General features: G+C 44.6%; 1 protein-coding gene across 1 annotated transcript in view; it reads left to right on the plus strand.

The window, feature by feature from the left end:
* Window positions 1–20005, plus strand: part of LOC146185492 (uncharacterized) — a 193783-nt gene extending 173778 nt beyond the window's left edge. The window contains exons 7-8 of the mRNA XM_084607840.1: window positions 11869–12215; window positions 19967–20005. Of these exons, the coding sequence (XP_084463966.1) occupies window positions 11869–12215; window positions 19967–20005 (386 nt within the window). The remainder of the gene's footprint in view (window positions 1–11868; window positions 12216–19966) is intronic.
* The last annotated feature ends 271 nt before the right edge of the window (window positions 20006–20276 follow it).

Raw genomic sequence — 20276 nt, forward strand, 5'->3', positions numbered from 1 at the left:
AACTAACCAAACCAAACCAGTTGTAGTTTGACAACTTTTTTTTCCTTTTCGTAAATTGCGGCAGCCATTAATTCTTTGTTATTGGGATGCAATCAACACCTGTGTTCGGCGTTTCTAATTTATTGATGCAAGAAAGCCTTACACGGTTCTGACTAATTCAAGGAACCGTTCACTGACAAAAGCTGCAGCCTCTTCAAGTGAAGGTCTATAGCTGCAACCCTACTATTGATGGTTTTTATATTTGATCGATTGATTTTAATCAGCAACTCTAGCAATCCGTAAGCGTTCAAAGCCCCATTATGAAGAAATTTGGAGGACACTGAAGTTCTGCCTTTAATTCTATGACGCGAAAACGTTAATGGCTCCCATATGGCCGCGTCTCCTCCTGCTGATCCTCTTCCACGTACACGCAGTCTACTCTCATTTGACCACTTACTTCGTGGTTCTATTAGCACACAAAATTCTTTTTTTACTATACAGTCTTAAACTACGCCACTGTAGGAAAGACAATCAGACATAAATATTTTCTCGTCTTTCTTGGTTTTCATGAAAGAAAGGCCGTGTGCAAACCACTCGCTTTAACTGGCGTCTTGCGTAGTGTTTTGAAGATACGTGTGCAACGCCTGCTACGTGATTCGGCTGGCAAGTGGCAAAGATGAGAGTGAAGATCTCTTTTTCGGCTCAGAGGAAAGGTCCTCGGGAATAACCCGCAATAAATTGTCATTTTTGTGAAATTCGTAATCAGCAAGAATGACTGAGCAAAGTTGCTGACCTTGTGCTCAGACAAGTGAGCTAAGAACCTTGAATTAGCGGAAATATGCATGGTGACATATATAGAAAATATAAAAATGATTAAGGATATAGAAGATGCAATTAAAAGCAAGAAGTCATAAAGCTAATGCACTGTCATCGCCTAATGATTAAGCATCATCTTAATTTCACCGCGCCCACCCAGTCAAAAAAAATTACAGGTGTCAAAAATACGACAAAATATTCTGTAGTTTTATCGTAAACGTTAGATCCTTCTGTAGTTAAGCAGTACTTTTCTGTAGTTTTTCTGTAGTATATTTCTGTTGTCTGTAGTTCTGTAGCACTTTTGTGATGTAACTACAGAAATTTCTTATATAACTACAGAACGTTATGGTGTCACAAGAACTTTCTGGTCAAAAACCGCACAGAAATTCTGTCGTAACATCAGAAAATGTTCTGTAGTATTTCTGTCTGGGCAGAACCTCAGAAATGGAGAGTGCCAGAAAACGTAGAGGGAACCAGTTGAAATCTATGTCTACTTTAGTGAACAGCAGTCGCATAACTATCAGTTTAAGGTTTTTACGCGCAACGAATAAAATAAGCCTCTATCACTAAGCCTGACACGTACACAGACGGCGGCAGCGTTAGGTACCATTTCGGCTGATACGGTATACACCACACAACCTTCGGGATCGACAGCCCGAAAGATTAAGTTGCACCCCATTTTCCGTATTAACCCTTACCATGATACCACGATGCAAGTTAGACAGTGTCTGGGAAGACAACCTCTAACGTAATGAGTAAGCTATCCAGAAGGCGCCGCATCGTTGGGTCATCGTGTGACTGTATATAGCGCGCTGTGGCCTTCGCAGAACAATTTTACGCTATGTCGACATTCTTCACCGGCACAAGCAATTGCAGTCGATAATGGAAAAATAGAGGCATCAAAAGAATAGGCCTTAACAGAAAACAGGACTTCCCCGCTTGATGCTCAGATGTGTTGGGTCCTCATACCAGGAAACCAGCGATCCTAGTTGCTCATGAACCTGGCCAATTATGTTTAGCTGATCTTCAAAGGATGCACTACGTCGTAGAACCCCACTACTCCTGAGACGTATGGGACGTCTTTGGAGGTTCAGGTTTGTTTTTAGACTCCTATGGAACATGAAAAACTATGGCACAAGCATCACACCAGGGTAAGGTGGCAAAGTATTGCGACATTTTATCGCATTTATGCAGGTTTAAAATGAGTTCATATTTGGCGTACAGCTATATCATCTGCTGGTCTTAGTTTTTTGTGCGGTGGAGGGTTTTCCTTCGGTTAAGACGTATAGTTTCAAGGCTTTCGCTATGTGCGGACGAAAGGGGTGCAAGTTATGGTCGGAAATGACTATACCTCGGTTATTAACCGCTCAAACTAGGTTATAAGCCACTTAATTGACCCCAACCCTGCATGACCCAGTGTCCAATCAATTTGTTTAAGTTTGTTCCAGGCGGGTAGCAGCAAAACGTTTTACAGCTCTTTCGGGGAGTCTTCCGGCCATATAAAAAAGGCAGGCTCGCTCTCAGTCTGTAATAACGTCGGCCGTTTTATCATGTCGGTCCTACGATTTATGGACAGATGCCAGAGCTATGGCTTCAGGTATGGCGCGCTTTCTGCCCTAATTGTGGCTTTTACTAGTGGGTTATATATGTAGTCTACCACAGCTATCGCGAATAAGCCGCCATGCGGATATTCCGCAGCATTCACGTATCGGGCGCAAGTGTCACTGAATATTTGTTGTAAATGTCTCACGCTCGCCTTACGTCTTCCAGAGTGCTTTACGGCGTATATGTTTAAGTATCGGTGCAATTATGCACTGATCTCCAGTGTGGCACGAAAGTGTGTGTTTTGGTTACCGTAACTTTAGAATCATCCGGGATACTGGATCCGTGAAGGATGACTATGGCTGTTGCCGTGAATTAAAGCCTAGCGGCGATTGAAGACATAGCTAAGGTTCATTTCTATTTACCCTATTGGCGCTTTTGTATTTGTTTGAATGCGGCCTAACCGTTCCAGTTTGGCGCGTTTCGCCACACAGCCGGGTGCTGCAGCAACGCGGTAGCAAATATCAGTTGGCCGAGACCTCCCAATTGTTTGGCTCGGTCATCGGGCCACCTGTCACTTTTACAGCGTAAACCTAGCATTGTTTCTGGATCACAGTCTCTTGAATTATTTTTTTCAGTGCCAGAAATTCAGACTATGGCACGCATTTCATACAACTGGACCACGTTATATACCTCCACCGATAACTTCGATAGAATGACAGAAAAAAAAAAGCACGGGTTCTGTCGGCGAGCAGAGGGAGATCTATAAAGAAACGTCTGGAAGCTTATCCACTTCTGCGCGTTCTCTCCCATCGTGCTGTCTCCCACGCTGTCGTCTCCTCAACCCAAGCTGCGGCTGCTAGACGACTGCCACAAAATCGTATTTCCATCACGTAAACGGACATTGCCGCAGTTCGTTGAGAAATGTCCAAACAGGGGAAGACAATATATTGTTGTTTTCTTTCTTTTTCACTCCTAGCCCCGGTATGCAGCTTTGCTCGCCCACCAACAGAGTTGGCGGTTTGACAGTCTGCCAGTAGACACTCCTAGAACTATGCATGATATTCGCCGGTGTATTGCTCTCAGACACTGCTCCAGGCCCCTGGTGACAAGATTTATCCGAACTGTGACATTTCTGCACACTAATCGAAGGTGCAGCAGTGTTTTGTTTTTGTTTTTTTTTTATTTAGCTTTTCCTACATTTATTTTACATTTCCGTTATCGCTTAACCACAGTTGCAGGCGTCATTGCAAATGCAGGGCTGGGTTTTCTCTGCCACCTGTGTTCTCTCGCTAGCTGCTGCACTCGCCACTGCATTCAATACACGTGGTTACGCCTCCTTAAATCCAACAGAAGGCAACTGTCGATCGTCTTGCTGTTTACTTATCTTCTCCCGATCATTTCACCGAACAACAGTGACGACTTTTGGGTGGTAGTTGCCAAAATCAACATTTGTAGCTCTTTTGAAGAAGCATACCTTCACTAAGCATGTGAATGTCCGCCTATCCTGGAACGCCTAATTAGGACCGCGCATAGCACTTACTTACCTGCACTGATCTCTCTTACCCATACGAGCCGCACAATGTGCCGGTTCGAATGCCAGCCGCAATAATTGGTTTCGAGATTGTGAACTATAAAAGTCCCTCTGATAGTGTGCAATATCAGACCACATTAAAGAACCTCAAACGGCCTAAATATTTCTCCACTGCCTTCGACCTTTCGCTTCTCCGCTTTCTTCCCGGCGTTATATGGTGGTCTACCTTGAATAACACACTTACTATTAATTTCCATTCCTCATAGACAAAAATTTATGTATCCTTTCTTGTATTCATCCCCCCAGTCGGTTGTTAACAGAGAGTGGGACAGTTACCTCGCATTTCTATTTCATTTATATGTTTTTCTCTTCGTTATCTTTTAGGCCCAAACGTTTCTCCGAGATTCACTGTCCCTCTATTTCTATAATCACAGTTCAAGATTCTGGGGCAACAACAGGAAGCAGAAATGATGAATGGCGACAGCGCGTCAAACCTGCTCTTCTGACATCAATGATTGCCACTGCTTCATTTCTTGCTTCATTTCTTGCTTTGCTTCTTACGAAATCTTCTTGCTGACCATCACAAATAAAACTATGCCAGCAAGTTCGCACTTAAAATTTACAGGGCCCCACTTAGGCCTCCTTACTTGCGGAAATGTTAAAGCACTGCGAGTTCCGTGCCTATTTCTGTTATGAGTTCGTTATATGCTTTGTTGCCTTTCCGCCGTTACAACTATATTTCTACGTTTATTGATTCCTTATAAAACGGAGCATTTCGGTCCGTGTCATTTCCAACTTCGGTGGCCGAGCTGAACAACCATTTCGCATCGCACCACAATGTTTTGCCAGTCGCGCGGGTGTCCTACGCATCCTACAAGCCAGCGGCACATATGTCCAATGCCACTGACGCGCATAATCATGAGTGAAGAGTAGCGAATGGGCAAATGCTCGTTCAGCAGGCCATCTTCGGGACTTCGATCGCGAGGCTCGTCAGCTGACGGCTAATGTCTGATTCCTCGCGGTCGCAGCTGCTGCTATGTTGGCTAGCTCACCGGTAACGGCCCGAAATCTAATTACCAGCGGCGCCGCGATCAATCTTAACGACCCTCAACAGAGCATCCAGAGCTTGGCTTCTTCTCTGCGCGTCATGCCCTCATTGCTAACCCTATAGTCACTTCTATTTCTTTTTGGCGGATTCTTTTTCTTATTCGATTGTCTATGCTCTGCGCACTAGTATAGCAACCCTAAGTATACCTCTCTAGTGGTGCATGCGCGATAGAAAATTAATTGCGGCCGGTTAGCCTCTGACATTTCTTAGCTTTTGTTTTAAGTTTTTTTTTTTTCTATATTAAAGCAAAGGAAAGGTGGGGCTTGAGGCTAAAGACTTCTCCAACCTTAAAGTCATATATGCGTATAAACATGTTTCCGCGTCGCCAGGCAATAGAATGCGTTTATAATCGATTTTGGTGCCTCTCTTTAAGCCTTCCATGCGCGACCTAAACTGCAAGGCTGGCAAGTTTATCCTTATAATGTACTAGTAAATTTGATGAAGCATGTGAAGCGGCCACTCAAAATATATTACTTGAAAGGATGTCACTTCAAAACAGACGACACACAGAAAGATACACGGGACAGGCGCAACTTACAACTGTTTAGTCACCGCGGATGGTAGTGAATATAAGGCGAAAGAATCAAGATGGTGAAGAGGAAACAAACAAGCACGCCAGGGTCAAGCTAACCAGAGCGCACAATCTAGGCACGCGTGTGTCTCACCGCATTTTATCTAAAAAAACAAAAAGGCCTTTTTCATTATTGTACATTGCAATGGGTGATAAGCTCACACAATCATATACCTTTCTCGTTGATAATGCATGCCTCAAGCAATTGACCAGATATCTTATCTCTACTTTTGTTTGACATTTTTTGTATCCTTTAGTCTCGCTTCGCACAAGTCTTTTCCACCCCTGATTTTACAATGGTATGGTGAATGGGATCCTTCCCCATTCTTCAAATCGCGTTTATGCTCTGCAAAGCGATCATTAATACATCGGACAGTCTGGCTGATGTAGATTTTTTCGCATGTCACAGGTATGTAGTTGATGAAAAAAGTGCGAGAAGGCCACTGTTTATAACATACTTTTAAGACATTAAGCAGCTTAAAGGAAGCTCGAAGCTCTCAAGGTTAACCTACTGAGAAACTAAGCGTATGCATAAGTCAATTTTAAGCTTGTGCTGCTGGGACGCTGTAAAGTTCAAAAACAGAGCGAAGTCATCCAAGTACGAAGTGTAAATGAGGCACCTTCAAACGGAGGCTGCGCAAAACTTTGAAACCGTCCTTAATAAAGCAAGGTCATTGAAATTGGTTTTCTACTCAAAGCCGCCACGCGATGTTTCAAAAAAAAAAAAAAAATAAAGTAACTTCTCTCGCAATTGTAAGTTTAGCCCCACTTTTCTTTTTTTTTTTTTTTTCAAAAGTATCATATTGCGCTGTATCAGACCATCGGGGAGGAATTCGACACGAGAGACATTGCTGCATTGCGAATTCGTCGAAAAAGTAGCTATTGGTTACATTCTTTAATGAGGGCCTGAGGAAAAGTTTTCGAACATTTCAGCCATCATTCACGAAGGTTTATCGAAAAACACCTTAGCTTGCAGCCAATTCATTCTCGGTTTGGGTGGCGCGTAAGTATGACGACGAATAATTCGTATGTATATGTATGTATATATATATATATATATATATATATATATATATATATATATATATATATATATATATATATATATATATATATATATATATATATATTGTTCTTGCACAGTAATCGGGCTGTTAAGGTAGGCAGTCGTCAACTCTTTCCTGTGCTACGAGAGAAGCCCGGCACCTAATATGGCAGCATCCATCAGCCCTTTGTAAAGTCGTCCGTTTTATCCAGCGGCTTCTGCTGCTTTTTTCATGTGTGTCATGAGAACGCCGACCCCCGACCCCCGTCATACAGCAGTAGATATATGGGCCAGCATCGGCATTGGTCCTGGGCATCCATCAAGCACTTCCTCGACCTCGTCTAGGATGCGTTGTAGCTTTTCAAGTGACGTGGAGTACCTCAGCGAGGACAGGTGCGAAGACGGCTTTGAGACCTACGTCAGCCGGAAGACCAAGAGAAAGCTATTAAGAGCTACACTGTCGTTGACTGAGTCCACTATGCAAACAAATGGTCAAACAATGGCACACACAATCCTTATCTTTCCCTATGCATGCAACTGACAACGCGAGATGGCTTAAAAAAAAAAAAAAAAAAAAAAAAAAAAAAAAGTCGCCTTAGTGCAGCCTGTACCCCTTGTGCGTGATGAAACTAAAGGTGTTCGAGTCATTTGGGGAAAAAACATCATTGCAGTAGGCATCCACCAAGCGGCTGCGCTAAAATCATTGCGGGGCGTCCCTTAACTCAGGGACATATAAGTCTGTACAGGTATTCCCGCTCAGCAAAAAGTTATCTACTAGTGTTATCTACGATGTCAACGAGTCAATCACAAAAGGCGACTTGCCTATCCTCGTGAGGACGGCAAAAGAAACATCGAGACAAAGTTTCCCGCCTCTTCTAATCTCGCGATGTGAAAACTGCATATATTAAAAAAAAAAACGACAAAATCTTGCCACGCGTGATGGTATGCCGCTTTCGTCATACAGTGCGGCGATACATTCCAACCCCGCCCCCCCCCCCCCTCCCCTAATTTCACAGTGCAAGAAACTGGGCTACCTCAGTGCTTTCTGCGGCAAGAGGAGTGTGCTCAAGTCCTACAATTGAAAAGTTCTTAGATGTTGCAAATGCTACGAAGTAATGAGGTGTAGTCGAAAGATGGCCGCGTCCGGAGCGTCCCCACGTGCCACCATGGCTGAGTGTGACTAGTCCGCGCTCTACGGTCAGGGACAACGTCAGAACTCCTTTTGTACTGATGCTTGATCAGCGCTTACACCATTACTTCCACTCGAGGTTCCTCAGTGTAGACTGGAGAACTTGAGGAGCTCTTCTAACTCATCCAACCCGTCATCGGCCCCCGTAATTCCGGGGACACAGGTGAACGCAATTTGCCCTCTTCTAGACGCCTTGCAGTATTGGACAACTCGAGGCATTTTACTGGTGTTAGACTCCCTGGTTTTTTTTTTCAAAATCTTGAAACCGCAGTGACTGGCCAGCTTCTAACGGTTTGAGGGATTATATTTCACCAGCTATTTTCACATTGGACATCCTCTCCCTAAACAGGTTTAGCCACCTTTTATGTGGCTGTGGAATGCATCACACAGTGCGCACACCTGTGTACGCCCACCGTAATGGAACCATTCAAAATTGATTTTCTTATCCTCTCTTCCTTTCCTCCCTCCCCATTGTTCGCCTTTCCCTAATTAAAGTAGCCTAAAGAAGACATCGCCAGGTGATTCTCCCTGCATCTCCGATTTCGGCTTCCGTTTCTCTCTCTCTTGCTCTCTCTTATGGCTGTCCTACTGAGACAAAAAAGGAGACACAGCAATCGACCTGCACCCATTAATTTTCGTGAATTTTCTGAAGCGTCGAGTAGCGAACTTCATACACATTGCGGTGACATGTATATATTACAGATGAGAGCGCCCATGCAACAGCGAAAACTGTTTTCCAAGCAAACGAGACCGAGAGCAGCCAGATTATTTCTTCAAAAAGCAGCCATCTAGGACAAAAAGTCTAAGGATGACAAAGTAGCATTCGTTTACTCAAGCGTCGCTCTCTCGACTGACTGCGAGTACCAGGACGCATGGCATGAAGGCCAGAGGCGCTGCTGTCAAAAAGCTTCTATGTTTACGAAGAAAAACGGAAGAATAAGCATCGTAAGTTAGGGCAAAGTGAATGCATTTGTCGCGGGCGTTGCCTGCGGCTTGAAAGCAGTCATGCAAGCAGCTACCCACGCACCATGCATCGCTGTGCACGCTGTTTGGGAGAGGGGAAGAGGTTTGAAATGATGCAAAAACAAAAGCGAGCGCACTTTTTGTCGAGCACACGTCTCTCTTGGTTCTTTCCACAGCAACAAGGGAACTATGTGAAACATTTCTTGCCTTGGGCACTTTGCTCTCTCTTCGCGTGCGCTGTTTTCGCGACAAGCATGTTATTAAGATGTTTTTAGTTCGCTGCACGTGTGTAAATAATTACAGCCGCGTCTTCGAAATCCTGGTTGTTTCTCTGTCGAGTGTCTCAGATTCCTCCGGCCATTTGCCCGCAGCGCATGAATCAAAAGCTGCATATTATTTATAGAACTGAACAGCAAAAGTTATCTTTTTTTTATATACTTACGTAGTGATCATGGAACATAGTTCGTCAGCACGAGTGTGCAAATTCCATGCTGGCCGCTCGTGAAGATGTTTGCTAGCCAATCCTCGGCCACGAATGGTAGGGCGCATAACGAAATGAAGTGCGGTTTCTTCATTATGTAGCGGTGGTGACACTATGTACCAAAATATGCTAACTAGGCAGCGTTTTCAATTACCTTCTCACTTACATTCAATACAGCATCATATCAAAGCAGCGCACGTGACTACATTGCATAAAAACTGCCCGAGTGAAGTGCATTCGCCTTAGCCTGGACTGATTACGTGTCACACGAACCTTCCGCTCAATTACTACGAAACTCGTTTCGTGTTTTTTTTTTTTTTTTTTTTTTTTTTCAGAACGCTTTCAAACGCTTCTGTACCCCGCCTCATTTTGTTTTGTTTTTTCTCGCTTTGTTATCCCGTCAATCAGTTCCTTGCTCTCCTTATTGGCTCTCTTGTCATCACTGCTGGCCACGGCAGTTAATTGGACGCTATCTTCTTTGGTGTTTAACTTATCCCTCGACTTCCACCTCGAGCGCTGCCCCTTTCATTTCTTTTCCTATCTGGAGTTAATCAACCGTTCGGTCACACATTCACCTTCCAGCTGAATTGCTTGTCCCGTCTGATTAGACAAAAATGAAAGCGAGTGTATGAAACTGCGGGCTGCTTTCGCAGAGTCATGGCCCTGGGCCTGAACTGGCTGCTGAATAAATAATTCAGAGCCACCAAATAAACAAACGAAGTTTCTCCTGCGTCTCTTCTCAAAGCGCCTCCTTCCCTATTTCCTCTTTTTTTTCTTTCTTTTTTTCAAAGGGGGGGGGGGGGTGTGGGGGGGTCTTCGAACGGAACAAGACTGCCAATAATGACTCCGGCAAGAAATTACCATCAACAACTCCTTAAGGGTGTGTTTGTTCGGTAGCCAGCGTTTTGGGGCAATTTGATGCCCGCCTTTTTCGAGTTATTTCCAATCTTAGTGCCTCTAGGTGCATAAATATATATATATATATATATATATATATATATATATATATATATATATATATATATATATATATATATATATATATATATATATATATATATATATATATATATATATATATATATTTTTTTTTTTTTTTTGAACAAGGAAACGGAGTTAAGGAGGAGCGGGCGTACGTTTCCGTCTGCCTGTACAGCATTAATTTCAGCGGAACTTACCTTTATTACTTCAGCCCATTAGATGTCCTTTTATTTTAGTTTTCTTTCACTCTTTCTTTCTTTCTTTGTGCAGCTACAGGTTAAGTCCATTAACCGCCGGGAGGAGCTGCTGTAGATTTGATTCCGGTCTCCCATTTTGGCCGTCGTCAAATTAGGGCCGGCCACGGCCGCCTTGATCTGGTTTCTGTGCGACTCCTTGTACCGCGTGAACGCATGGAGCTGGTTGACATTTTAACACGCTGATTGAACGGCCAACCTTGAAGCGTGATCTGGTTCGGATCACGGGCCTTCTAATTTCCTGCCCTGGCCGAGGTTCATTAAGCTGGGGAGTACAAGTATTCAAATGAGAAACTAGTTGGAGGTGTAATTACATCTTATGAATCGCGAGTCGTTTCTTTGCCCAATCGTAGGTAGGTATGTTCTTTCGACTGCAACGATTTACCTCGAATGATTTGTTCGGTATATCTATACGTCAAAATCTCTGCCGCCGTAAACGGTGATCTTGTCGGCAATGCGCAGAGGAATCATTAGCGATATGATCATCCTCGTAGGGAATTCAGAAGGGTGAGATCCAAGGCCGTCTCTAGTTAGTGCAGCTTGGCGAGGGGCCACCTAATCGCAATATGCTGCGAGCCCAGCCAGCAATGGGTACATGTAATGACAGAGCGGTCCATTCACTTGAAACATTGTGCAGTGAAATTTACCCGCCAATTCTTAGCCTTTTTTCTTTTTTTGTAATATGCTCTGTCACCTATAGTTTTTGCATGTAACATAAATATGCAACTATAAGATTAATTCTTCTTTAACCTTCACTGTACTTTGAAGATATTTTTAACCAGTTCCATAGTTATTATTTCAGCCGTTATCAAAGCAAATCGTTTCTGGGCTATTGGTGCCTTGAAATTGAGATGTCATAGATGCCTCTGAAATCGAACAGCGCGCCAAGAAATAGTGTTCTATGAGTGTTTACATGTGTTGCCAGTAACAGATATTTTCCTATGGCACAAAGTTCCTGTCAAAAGTGACATTTTCGGCTTAGACGGAACCCCCGAGGAAAGGTTTCCACTGCACGAGTGCGCTTTCCCTAGAGCTCGGTTTTACGAGGCCATAATTAGTCTCTAATTAAAGCCATCCTCTTAAGTACTGCTTTGCATTGATTTTTGAGGTAAGGTAAGGCGCAGCAACTGTCTTCCGCTCGGTGGACATCTCAACAGCGTCATGAACGCGACTGAATTACTCGGACAAAGAAAAAAGCGAGAAAGAGGAGCCTCAATCGAGTCCTCCTGAATTATTTCCACCAGGTGGGCTTGCATAACGGGTATGAGATGAGTGTCTCTTGAATTTTAAATCCGCCGATGCGCGGCCTTAGCAGTTCGGGTTTAACATCCGAGCGGCATAAGAGTGAAACCACCATCCTCCCGCGCACTCTCTTCCTCACTTACCTCTGTGTCCATCCCCGCAGGTTGTTCCCGTCGCGCAAGCGGCTCCTCGGTTAGGTCGCAGGCCTCGCAGCGGTCGGCGACGTCCAACAGGAGCGGCTCGGTGTCTAGGGGCGGCTCCAGGCAGGCCAGAGTCAAAGCCGCCCACAATGGCTCGGCAGCGGCCGCCTCCGGCACCGAGGGCGAGGACGACGACGAGCGGGTCCCGCCGGCGCCCCCGCCGGCCACCGTGGGAGGGGGCCAGCAGCGGCAGCCGCACGAGCCCGTGCGCAGGGCCGCGACGTCGCCGATGGACGACGCGGCGGCTCCACCTGAGCAGCCCATCACGCGACCCCTGCGGTCGCACCTCTCGCAGGACCTGCGTGACAAGGTGCATCCGTTTGTATCACCCCTGGGTGGGCATGATGCATTGATTATTAGAGCGTACGCTCTACTGCTCGGGGTGCTGCTTCGGATTTCGCCCCGCTGGGCCCAAATGACCTTGACCTAATTAAGTGCAGGCGTCCACCTAAATACGAGACAGATGCAGCGCATTCCTGTCCCAAAAAACCAACTTAAACAAAAAAAAAAACAGAGGTCACTGCAGAAACTGCTCAGTGAGAATGCGAAAGCATTAACGCTTCCGTGATGGATTCTTCATTATTTAGTTTTGTTTTATCTATTCTTTATTTATTTTTAATTTTGTTATATCCCTATTTTTACTTAATTGTCAATGCAAATATTACTATCATAAGTTATTAATATTGCTTTATGATAATTTTGTTAATAATTATTATCATTACTGAGTAATGGCTCGACATTAATTCCAACTTCTTTATATCCTGACACACAACTCGCTTGGGGTCATGACTGCTAACATCACCAGGTGATGACATCGCATCCAGCGACATGGTTTGCGCACACAGCATAGCCTAGTAAGGCTTTCGCCTTAATATTATCTCACCGCGGTAGGTCAGAGGCTAGATTGACCGGCTACTACTGTACTTACGTAAATGTACTTACATTATTCTCGAGATTAAGTTGTCGTTGACTGCAGCACTCTTGTATAATTTTGTCCATAGTACCTTTAAGAACACCCCCTACTTTCATTGCTGTCAGCATTATTTGGAGCACTCTGACTAAGAGCTCCTGGTTGCACAGGTGTGGCTGCTAGAAGCTTATAGAGAGTCGCCGACTGCTCCTTAGTCAACAGTCCTGTACACTTGGCGCATTTTGGTAAAGAAGTGCATGTGTGACGTTTACAAACTGCCCTGTGTGCAAGGCATGCGCGCATCCGGCTCACTTATTAACAGGTTAGCTGCCTCTCCTCCGTAAAGCAGTGTTTAAATTTGATCAAATATGGTTGAAATAAACAAATATTCAAAACTATAGCTTTGACTTCCGGCTAATGGCCTATTTGAAATTGACGTCGCATGATGAAGGCACAGTCATTAACGGCAAGGCAAACCCTGATGTCAAAAACCTACTTTCCTGCAGCTGACAACACCGGAAATTGACTCCCAACTGGCTTTCAGATAGAATATTAGCTCAATGAAAAACGTAGCGTTTTGACAGGACAAGGAAGATGCTTCGTTTTTCGCTTCTTTTTTAGTTGAGCTAATGTCTGACCGACTGGCTCCAAATATACTCTGTTAAATTACAGTTTGGAGTCAGCTCGTACCAGCTGGTAAATCGACTGACCTCTGTCATTACTGCTGCTGAGGTCAGTTGTGTGTTTTACTAAACTGAGCTTAAATAGTAAAAGGTGTGACAAAAGCAACAAATTATTAGTTAAAGATTTTGACTATCCATAGCTGATGGTCACCATAGCAGTTTTTCGCGGCTGCGACTGGAAACGTGAGATTCTCTGGTGGATCAACGTTGTTCATCAAGAAACTCTCCTAGCAAAATGCTCGAAAATGTTTGTAGACACTTAAATACCTGAATTCACTCGCTTAAATGTGGAATTAAATGAGCAGAGATGTTATACGAATACATGCCCCATTTAAAACTTCACTTCCTGTGAAATATTTAAACTTACGTTTTCTTCATTGTGTACACATGTAAGGCTTCTGTAAAAAATAGCAAAAATAAAACGCGATAGCACGGCTGAAATGTTGCCCTATTTTAGAATAAAGTGCATTGCGCGAAACAGCAACTGCAAGCTGAGCCTGTTAACGGGAACTATTAAAGGTGTCCCATTATGCACTTAAATGCGGCGCTTAATTTTTACCTACCCACCTTATTTTTTACCACCGTCGTGTACGGCGACGGCGGCTTCTCGGTGCGACGAGCTGCATACGCTGTATCGTGAATAGTAAATTCATTCTGTAAACAGAAAGCAGAAAAGGTTTGTGACACATGCAAAAGTGCCTCCATCTCTTAAAAGTGGAAATTATTTACAAAATGTAAATACGCTGCCTTTGTAAATGTAGAAAATCTGTATAAGTGTAAATATATACTAATGAACATTTGACCGTGTTAAAACATTTAATTTTGTCTGTTCATTAACTATTTATTTTCTACAGGCGCCACCATTTCGAAAAGATTGAGCTCCCCGTATTATTACAGCGTCTGGAGTAAAAAGCATTACTGAAGGCCCTTTGTCAGCATATAGAGCATAATATAGCAGTTTCTGCTGAAACACTGTCTAAGGCGCTGCCCTATCAAATTACTAAGTAATTAACCGCTCAAAAAAATATTTCTCCCGAATGCACGTTCTGATTTCTGATTTTGGTGGTAGGAAGTTATGTGTCCTTTCATTTCCTAGAATAGCTCAGTCTAGATGCCAGTCTGTTCGTGAGCTCTGCAGAAAAATATATGCTCATGCGACGTTCGTAAACAGCCCGCAGATTCTTCAAAGTAAATATTGCTGCAGGAAATCCTAAAAAGCATCAAGTCTCAAGCATGACAACAGGGGATGGCGTAGGGTGGTGGGTGATTGTAGGGGCCCTCTTAATTCCTTTTTATTTCATTTTTCAATCGGGGATCCTTATCATTGTTAATCCAGCCCTGCCTGTGACAAGGTGTGCGGGAGAAGCTAGCGTCATGCGAAACCAGTGTAGACATGTTCAGTCGAAAAGACCTTGATCGTTGCTTGACAAATAGTTTCAAACTTTGGGGTGTAATAGTTGGGAGTTAAAAATGTCGACAAATAAGGAAAGGTGCCCTCCTTACCTTTCACAGATTCACAGCCTAATACGTGCAATATTCACAGCTTAATACGTGCTATAGATGCTCTGCTACTAGACATGACAGTAATGGAATTACTGTAATTTAATTACTTTTCTCGGTGATTTGTAATGTAATGAATTATTTTTTCAGTTTGGTAATTTAGTAATGTAGTGAATTACTTTTTGGTAGTAATTTCGCAGCAAAAGTAATGAATTCCTGTCGAAATTACCTTTACTAAAGTGCGCCATCACTCCTTCAATAGACAACAAAGTAGAGGGCGCGAAAGCAGGAACGACGTGCTGCAATCCGAAGCCAGCGTAACGGATTGGCAAAAGGAGACAGAATTGAGCAGAACTAGAATACTCTGGAGAACAAGTTGTTTTGTTTAATAGCTTTACTTAGTTTTTGCTTTTATGGAAACTAGAAAGTAATTGAATTACTAAGTAGAAGTAATTGTAATGCAATTTTGTTACTTTTGGGGAAGCAGTAATGAGTAATGGAATTTAATTACTTTTCTGCAATCTTCAGCAAAGTAATTAGTAATGTAATTTAATTCCTTTTCAAAAGTAATTTTGCCATGTATGTCTGCTACACGAGTAAGCAGCAAACTATCTCCTAGTGACCTTCTGGAACGGCGATACGCGGAAGGGCAGGGCATACCTGTAGGCCTGAATGACCGCAATAATGCGCTTGAATACATTTTCATTTAAAAACCGTGCCTGAACGACTAATTGCTCTCTATGGCTGGTTCTAAGGGGTACTTCCATCAAAGTTCGCCCGCTGTGAAAGAAAGCAGCAACACTCTAGGGCTTAACGGAGGGTGAATGAGCTACCAGGACAAGTTTCAGCAGTTTTAAAAGTTTCGCCCGTATAGGCTTCACACTCAGTGTTGAAGTTGCCATCGTTCGGTGAGCTGGTGCAGACGAAACATAGTTCTGCGGAATCGCTCTCGGTAATTAGAAATCTGTGTTCACTCGTTTAACACTCGGCATCGAATTGCCGGGCGGCGATCTGCTTACGGCGGTAATCATTCGCCGCCCACGTGGGGATCTCATCGCAATATTGGCTTACGCGGTCCCGTCCAATCTTCTTCCCTGCCGCTCGATTCAACCACATTCAGCGCCCGGAGAATCGCCAGCACCGCTTTCGCTTGTCGCACCTCAGCGGGACGCGGATTGATCGGCCTAGCGGTTCTCATTAACGAATCAATTAATGTCGGCGAGCTGCTACAGCGATAGGGGTGCTGGCCAAGGATGAGTCTTCTTTGTTCCAGCGCGCCTTGTTCGGCATGGCGAAACACTCGTGTCCCGGTTCCAGTCTACCACCGGGGAAGGAGGAAGGGAGATCGATAGCCATTACCGGCTTTTTAAACCATTAGCCAACGCGGTCAGTTGGGCAATTCTCTGACGTGTTACCTCGCAACCGTGTGAGGTTCCTATAGAGCTGTGCACAGGGTCGTACAGGTCCCAGGCGATGTTCCCTTGACAGTTTCCGAAGTTCGTTCATAGCACCCTACTTTTTCCTTTCAATTGTCCTCCATGACGCGGTCCACTGTCCCTGCCATTCCTCCTTTCTATCTTTCTCTCTCCTTCCCAAGAGTACGGTGCGTCTACACGAATCGGGGTTAGCCACATGGGTCTTACCTGGTTAACTTCCCAATCTTTCCTTTTTGTCTCCTTTGTTTACGCATGTAACAAGAATTTTTCTTTCTTTTTTTTTTTTTTTGGGGGGGGGGGGGGGGGAAAGGTTTGGTTTGGTTTGGTCTGGTTTGGTTTGGTTTGGTTTGTGGGGTTTAACGTCCCAAAGCGACTCAGGCTATGAGAGACGCCGTAGTGGAGGACTCCGAAAATTTAGACCACCTGGGGTTCTTTAACGTGCACTGACATCGCACAGCACACGGGCGCCTTGCTTTTTGCCTCCATCGAAAAGCGGCCGCCTAGGCCAGGGTTCGTTTAAAATTAGTTTAAACGTGAATAAGACAAGGCGTTTTCCACACAGACGCTTAAGAATTCAGAGGGGAATAAAATTAATGTTTCCTCGTAGATGCACCTCTGATATACATATCTCGTGCATTTTGGCAAGCAAGAACCAAATCGCATGCCCTGGTCAAAGGAAGAGACGCAGTAAGCCGTCCCCCGAAACCGAGAAAGGCTCAAGTGGAAACGTACAATTTATCTCACGCTTCGTGTAATAACCAATGAAACACTGAAGGAGAAATCAATACCTACAGGAGGATGCCAATTCTTTCAGATTTCATGTACACTGCTCCATGAACCGTCATGTGAAAAGGGACAACAAAAGGCAAAAGAATGCACAGATCTCAAAGGGGTAGCGTGTGCAAAACATCGCAAACCTTTGACCGTGGCAGACAACACATGAGACAGTGGTCAAGGGACTGCTTGCAGTTTAAACAGTAACAAAATATGGAACTCATCACGCAGGCAAATGCAAATATTTTCCGCACAAAAGGAGCATCTCAGCTATCTCTACACAACTATGAGTAATCATGACCAGCAGCACTGCAGCTTTTAGTGACCGAGAAAAAAAAAATCAAAATATAAGCACAATATACGGCGCTGTTCTTTTTTTTTTTTTTCAACAAGATTGTTCTTGCGAAAGAGAATGTCTTTTTTATCAAGCAGTAGCCATAATTCGTCATGGATTTGTGATAATTAACCTTCGAGTTTCGTTAAGCACTAACTCACATCCGATAAGCTGACAGGTGGACGAACTCGCTCCTTCGTTTCTGAGCTGCTCGGCTATGAAAGTACGTCTTTACCGTTTTCAGTCTGGAGAACATATGTTATGTAGCATCAGGCTAAAAGTGGCCGCGTTGCCAAAAGTTTGAGTAATATCTGGAGGTACGTAAACGGGGTACCCTCCCATTGCAACAGCGCATCAGTGCCATAGAGCAGCGCCGGTTCTATCCTTTCGCATCTCTTTCGCTGCTTCCGTACTCTCTTTCTAGATATAACCGACATATTGTACATGAGCAAGGAACCTTGTACACCAAGCTCTTCACGGCGTATATTATAAAAAGAAAAACTGGTGTACATGTTCTATCATGTTGCAAATCGTGAGGTGCGGAATTTCTGGCTGTGACGATGGCGAATTAATAGCGCTGGGCACTTGGTTTTTCTTTTTTTTTCGCTGTATATCATCATCATCATCAGCCTGATTATACCCACTGCAGGGCGAAGGCCTCTCCCATACTTCTCCACTTAACTCGGTTCTGTGCTAGCTGCATCCACTTGACCCCTGCGAACTTCTTAATCTCATCCGCCCATTTAACTTTCTGCCGCCCCCTGCTACGCTTTCCTTCCCTTGGAATCCAGTTTGTTACCCTCAGCGACCATCGGTTATCCTCTCTTCGCACTACATGCCCTGCCCATGTCCATTTCTTCTTCTTAATTTCTACTAGAATGTCGGTAACTTGAGTTATTTCTCTGACCCACTCTGCACGCTTTCTATCTCTTAATGGTACCCCTACCATTTTTTTTCCATAGCCCTCTGGGTTGCCCTCAACTTAAGTAGAACTCTCTTGGTTAGCCTCCACGTTTCAGCCCCGTAGGTGAGTACAGGCAAGATGCAACTGTTGTATACTTTCCTCTTGAGCGATACCGGTAAGCTGCTAGTCATAATCTGCGAGTGCTTGCCAAATGCGCTCCATCCCAATCGTATTCTTCTTGTTATTTCCTTTTCGTGGTCCGGATCTGCGGTTACTACCTGTCCTAAGTAGACATATTCGCCTACTACTTCGAGTATTTCGCTACCTAATGTAAACTGTATATATGTCTGTATATATGGCTGTATAAATGTCATCTTTTATTTAGTAAAATTAATTAGTGGATCTGCGTGGATGCAGTTAACTTCTGTTTAGGTTGTCCGCGTTTTCTACCACGCTTACCCTTTTCCAAAATGAGCATCCACTAACTAGCCCAACTTACTGCTCTATTTCGTAAAGACGTCGGCTATTCTACTGAGAACAAATGGTAGCACAAGCTTACACATCTCCCAGGCGTCGAAATATGTGGAACCCCTTCATATGATCGTGAACTCCCATTGTCCCATCAATCGCTTGACCCCATCGGTGCGGTCAGCTCGACACTGTGGCGAGATGTTGCGCTCAGTATAGCACTGCAAAACTTGCCATTGTACCCTCCTCTTTACAGCGTTAGCTGCTAGTGCCAGGCTACCGCTCTCAGGATACCGAGACTGTATACCGTACAAAATGCCATCCCACATCAAGGTCACATAATCCATGGCTGACGGGACAAGTGAGCCATATGACACGTTGTTATTGCGACTCATTAAGCACCATACATGAGCATGACCCCCATCCCCCCGACCTCGTTTTCGCCGTGTGCATAAGTTACGTTATCAACATCAAGGTAATGTGGCCAGTTGGTCACGTCTTCGGCGAGGCTGTGGTCGATGGATCATGTGACTCAATAAAATCGCACATACGTAATCACAACCCCAGTTCCTAGTATGTCCGGTGTTGTCGTGCGCATTAAGTTTGACGCTATCGCGTATCAAAGCTGCACTGCCTATTTTAAATGGTCACGTGACCGACAGGTCAGGAGACGTGCAGCCCGTCAAACCGACACCCCCGAGATTTTAACAAGGCCTTTGCATCACCTTCTCTCCCATCAGCGAACGTCATGACAAGCGGATGAGCGATAAAGGATCAGCCACTGAATCTGCGCGTACAGGCTTGGGTAAAAGGGCGAGATGACATCATGTGACTCGACTCAGATTCGCTCACGCAACTTCATTTGCTGGTACTTTATCGCCCTCCGCCTGTCGTGACGTATACTGCTGCGGTGCGCAGGCCTTGTCAAGATCTCGGTGGTGTCGGTCAAACCCGTTACAATTAACGAAGGCTACACTGACGACGCGATCCTCTTGAAATCTGTGTGACGTTACCTAATCATCCGTTCAAGCTTTCTTTTTTCTTCTCTGCAGGAAGCCACTGGCTACGACACGGCTGCCACCTTCGAGTAACCCGCCAATGCGCCGCGTTTCAAGAAGCGTCGCGCGGCCTGTGCGCAGCCTGCGGTGTGCCGGGAAACAACTGGGCTGTGCGCACCCTACGAGACTGGCGTCGTTGACTGGCCTTCCAGGCGTCGGAGATCCGCCGGCACGTTGCGCACGGTGTCGCCTTGCTGCCATGAGAGATCCGACCCGTAGAGACTTTAGAGCCCACATGACATAGAAAACTGTAGCCAGTCAGCAACCCAAAGGGAAATTTCAAAGAACGAAGGTGACGATGCTG

The sequence above is a fragment of the Amblyomma maculatum genome, chromosome 6 (assembly GCF_055883805.1).
Source record: "Amblyomma maculatum isolate TAMU_Amacu chromosome 6, ASM5588380v1, whole genome shotgun sequence".
NCBI lineage: Eukaryota > Metazoa > Arthropoda > Arachnida > Ixodida > Ixodidae > Amblyomma > Amblyomma maculatum.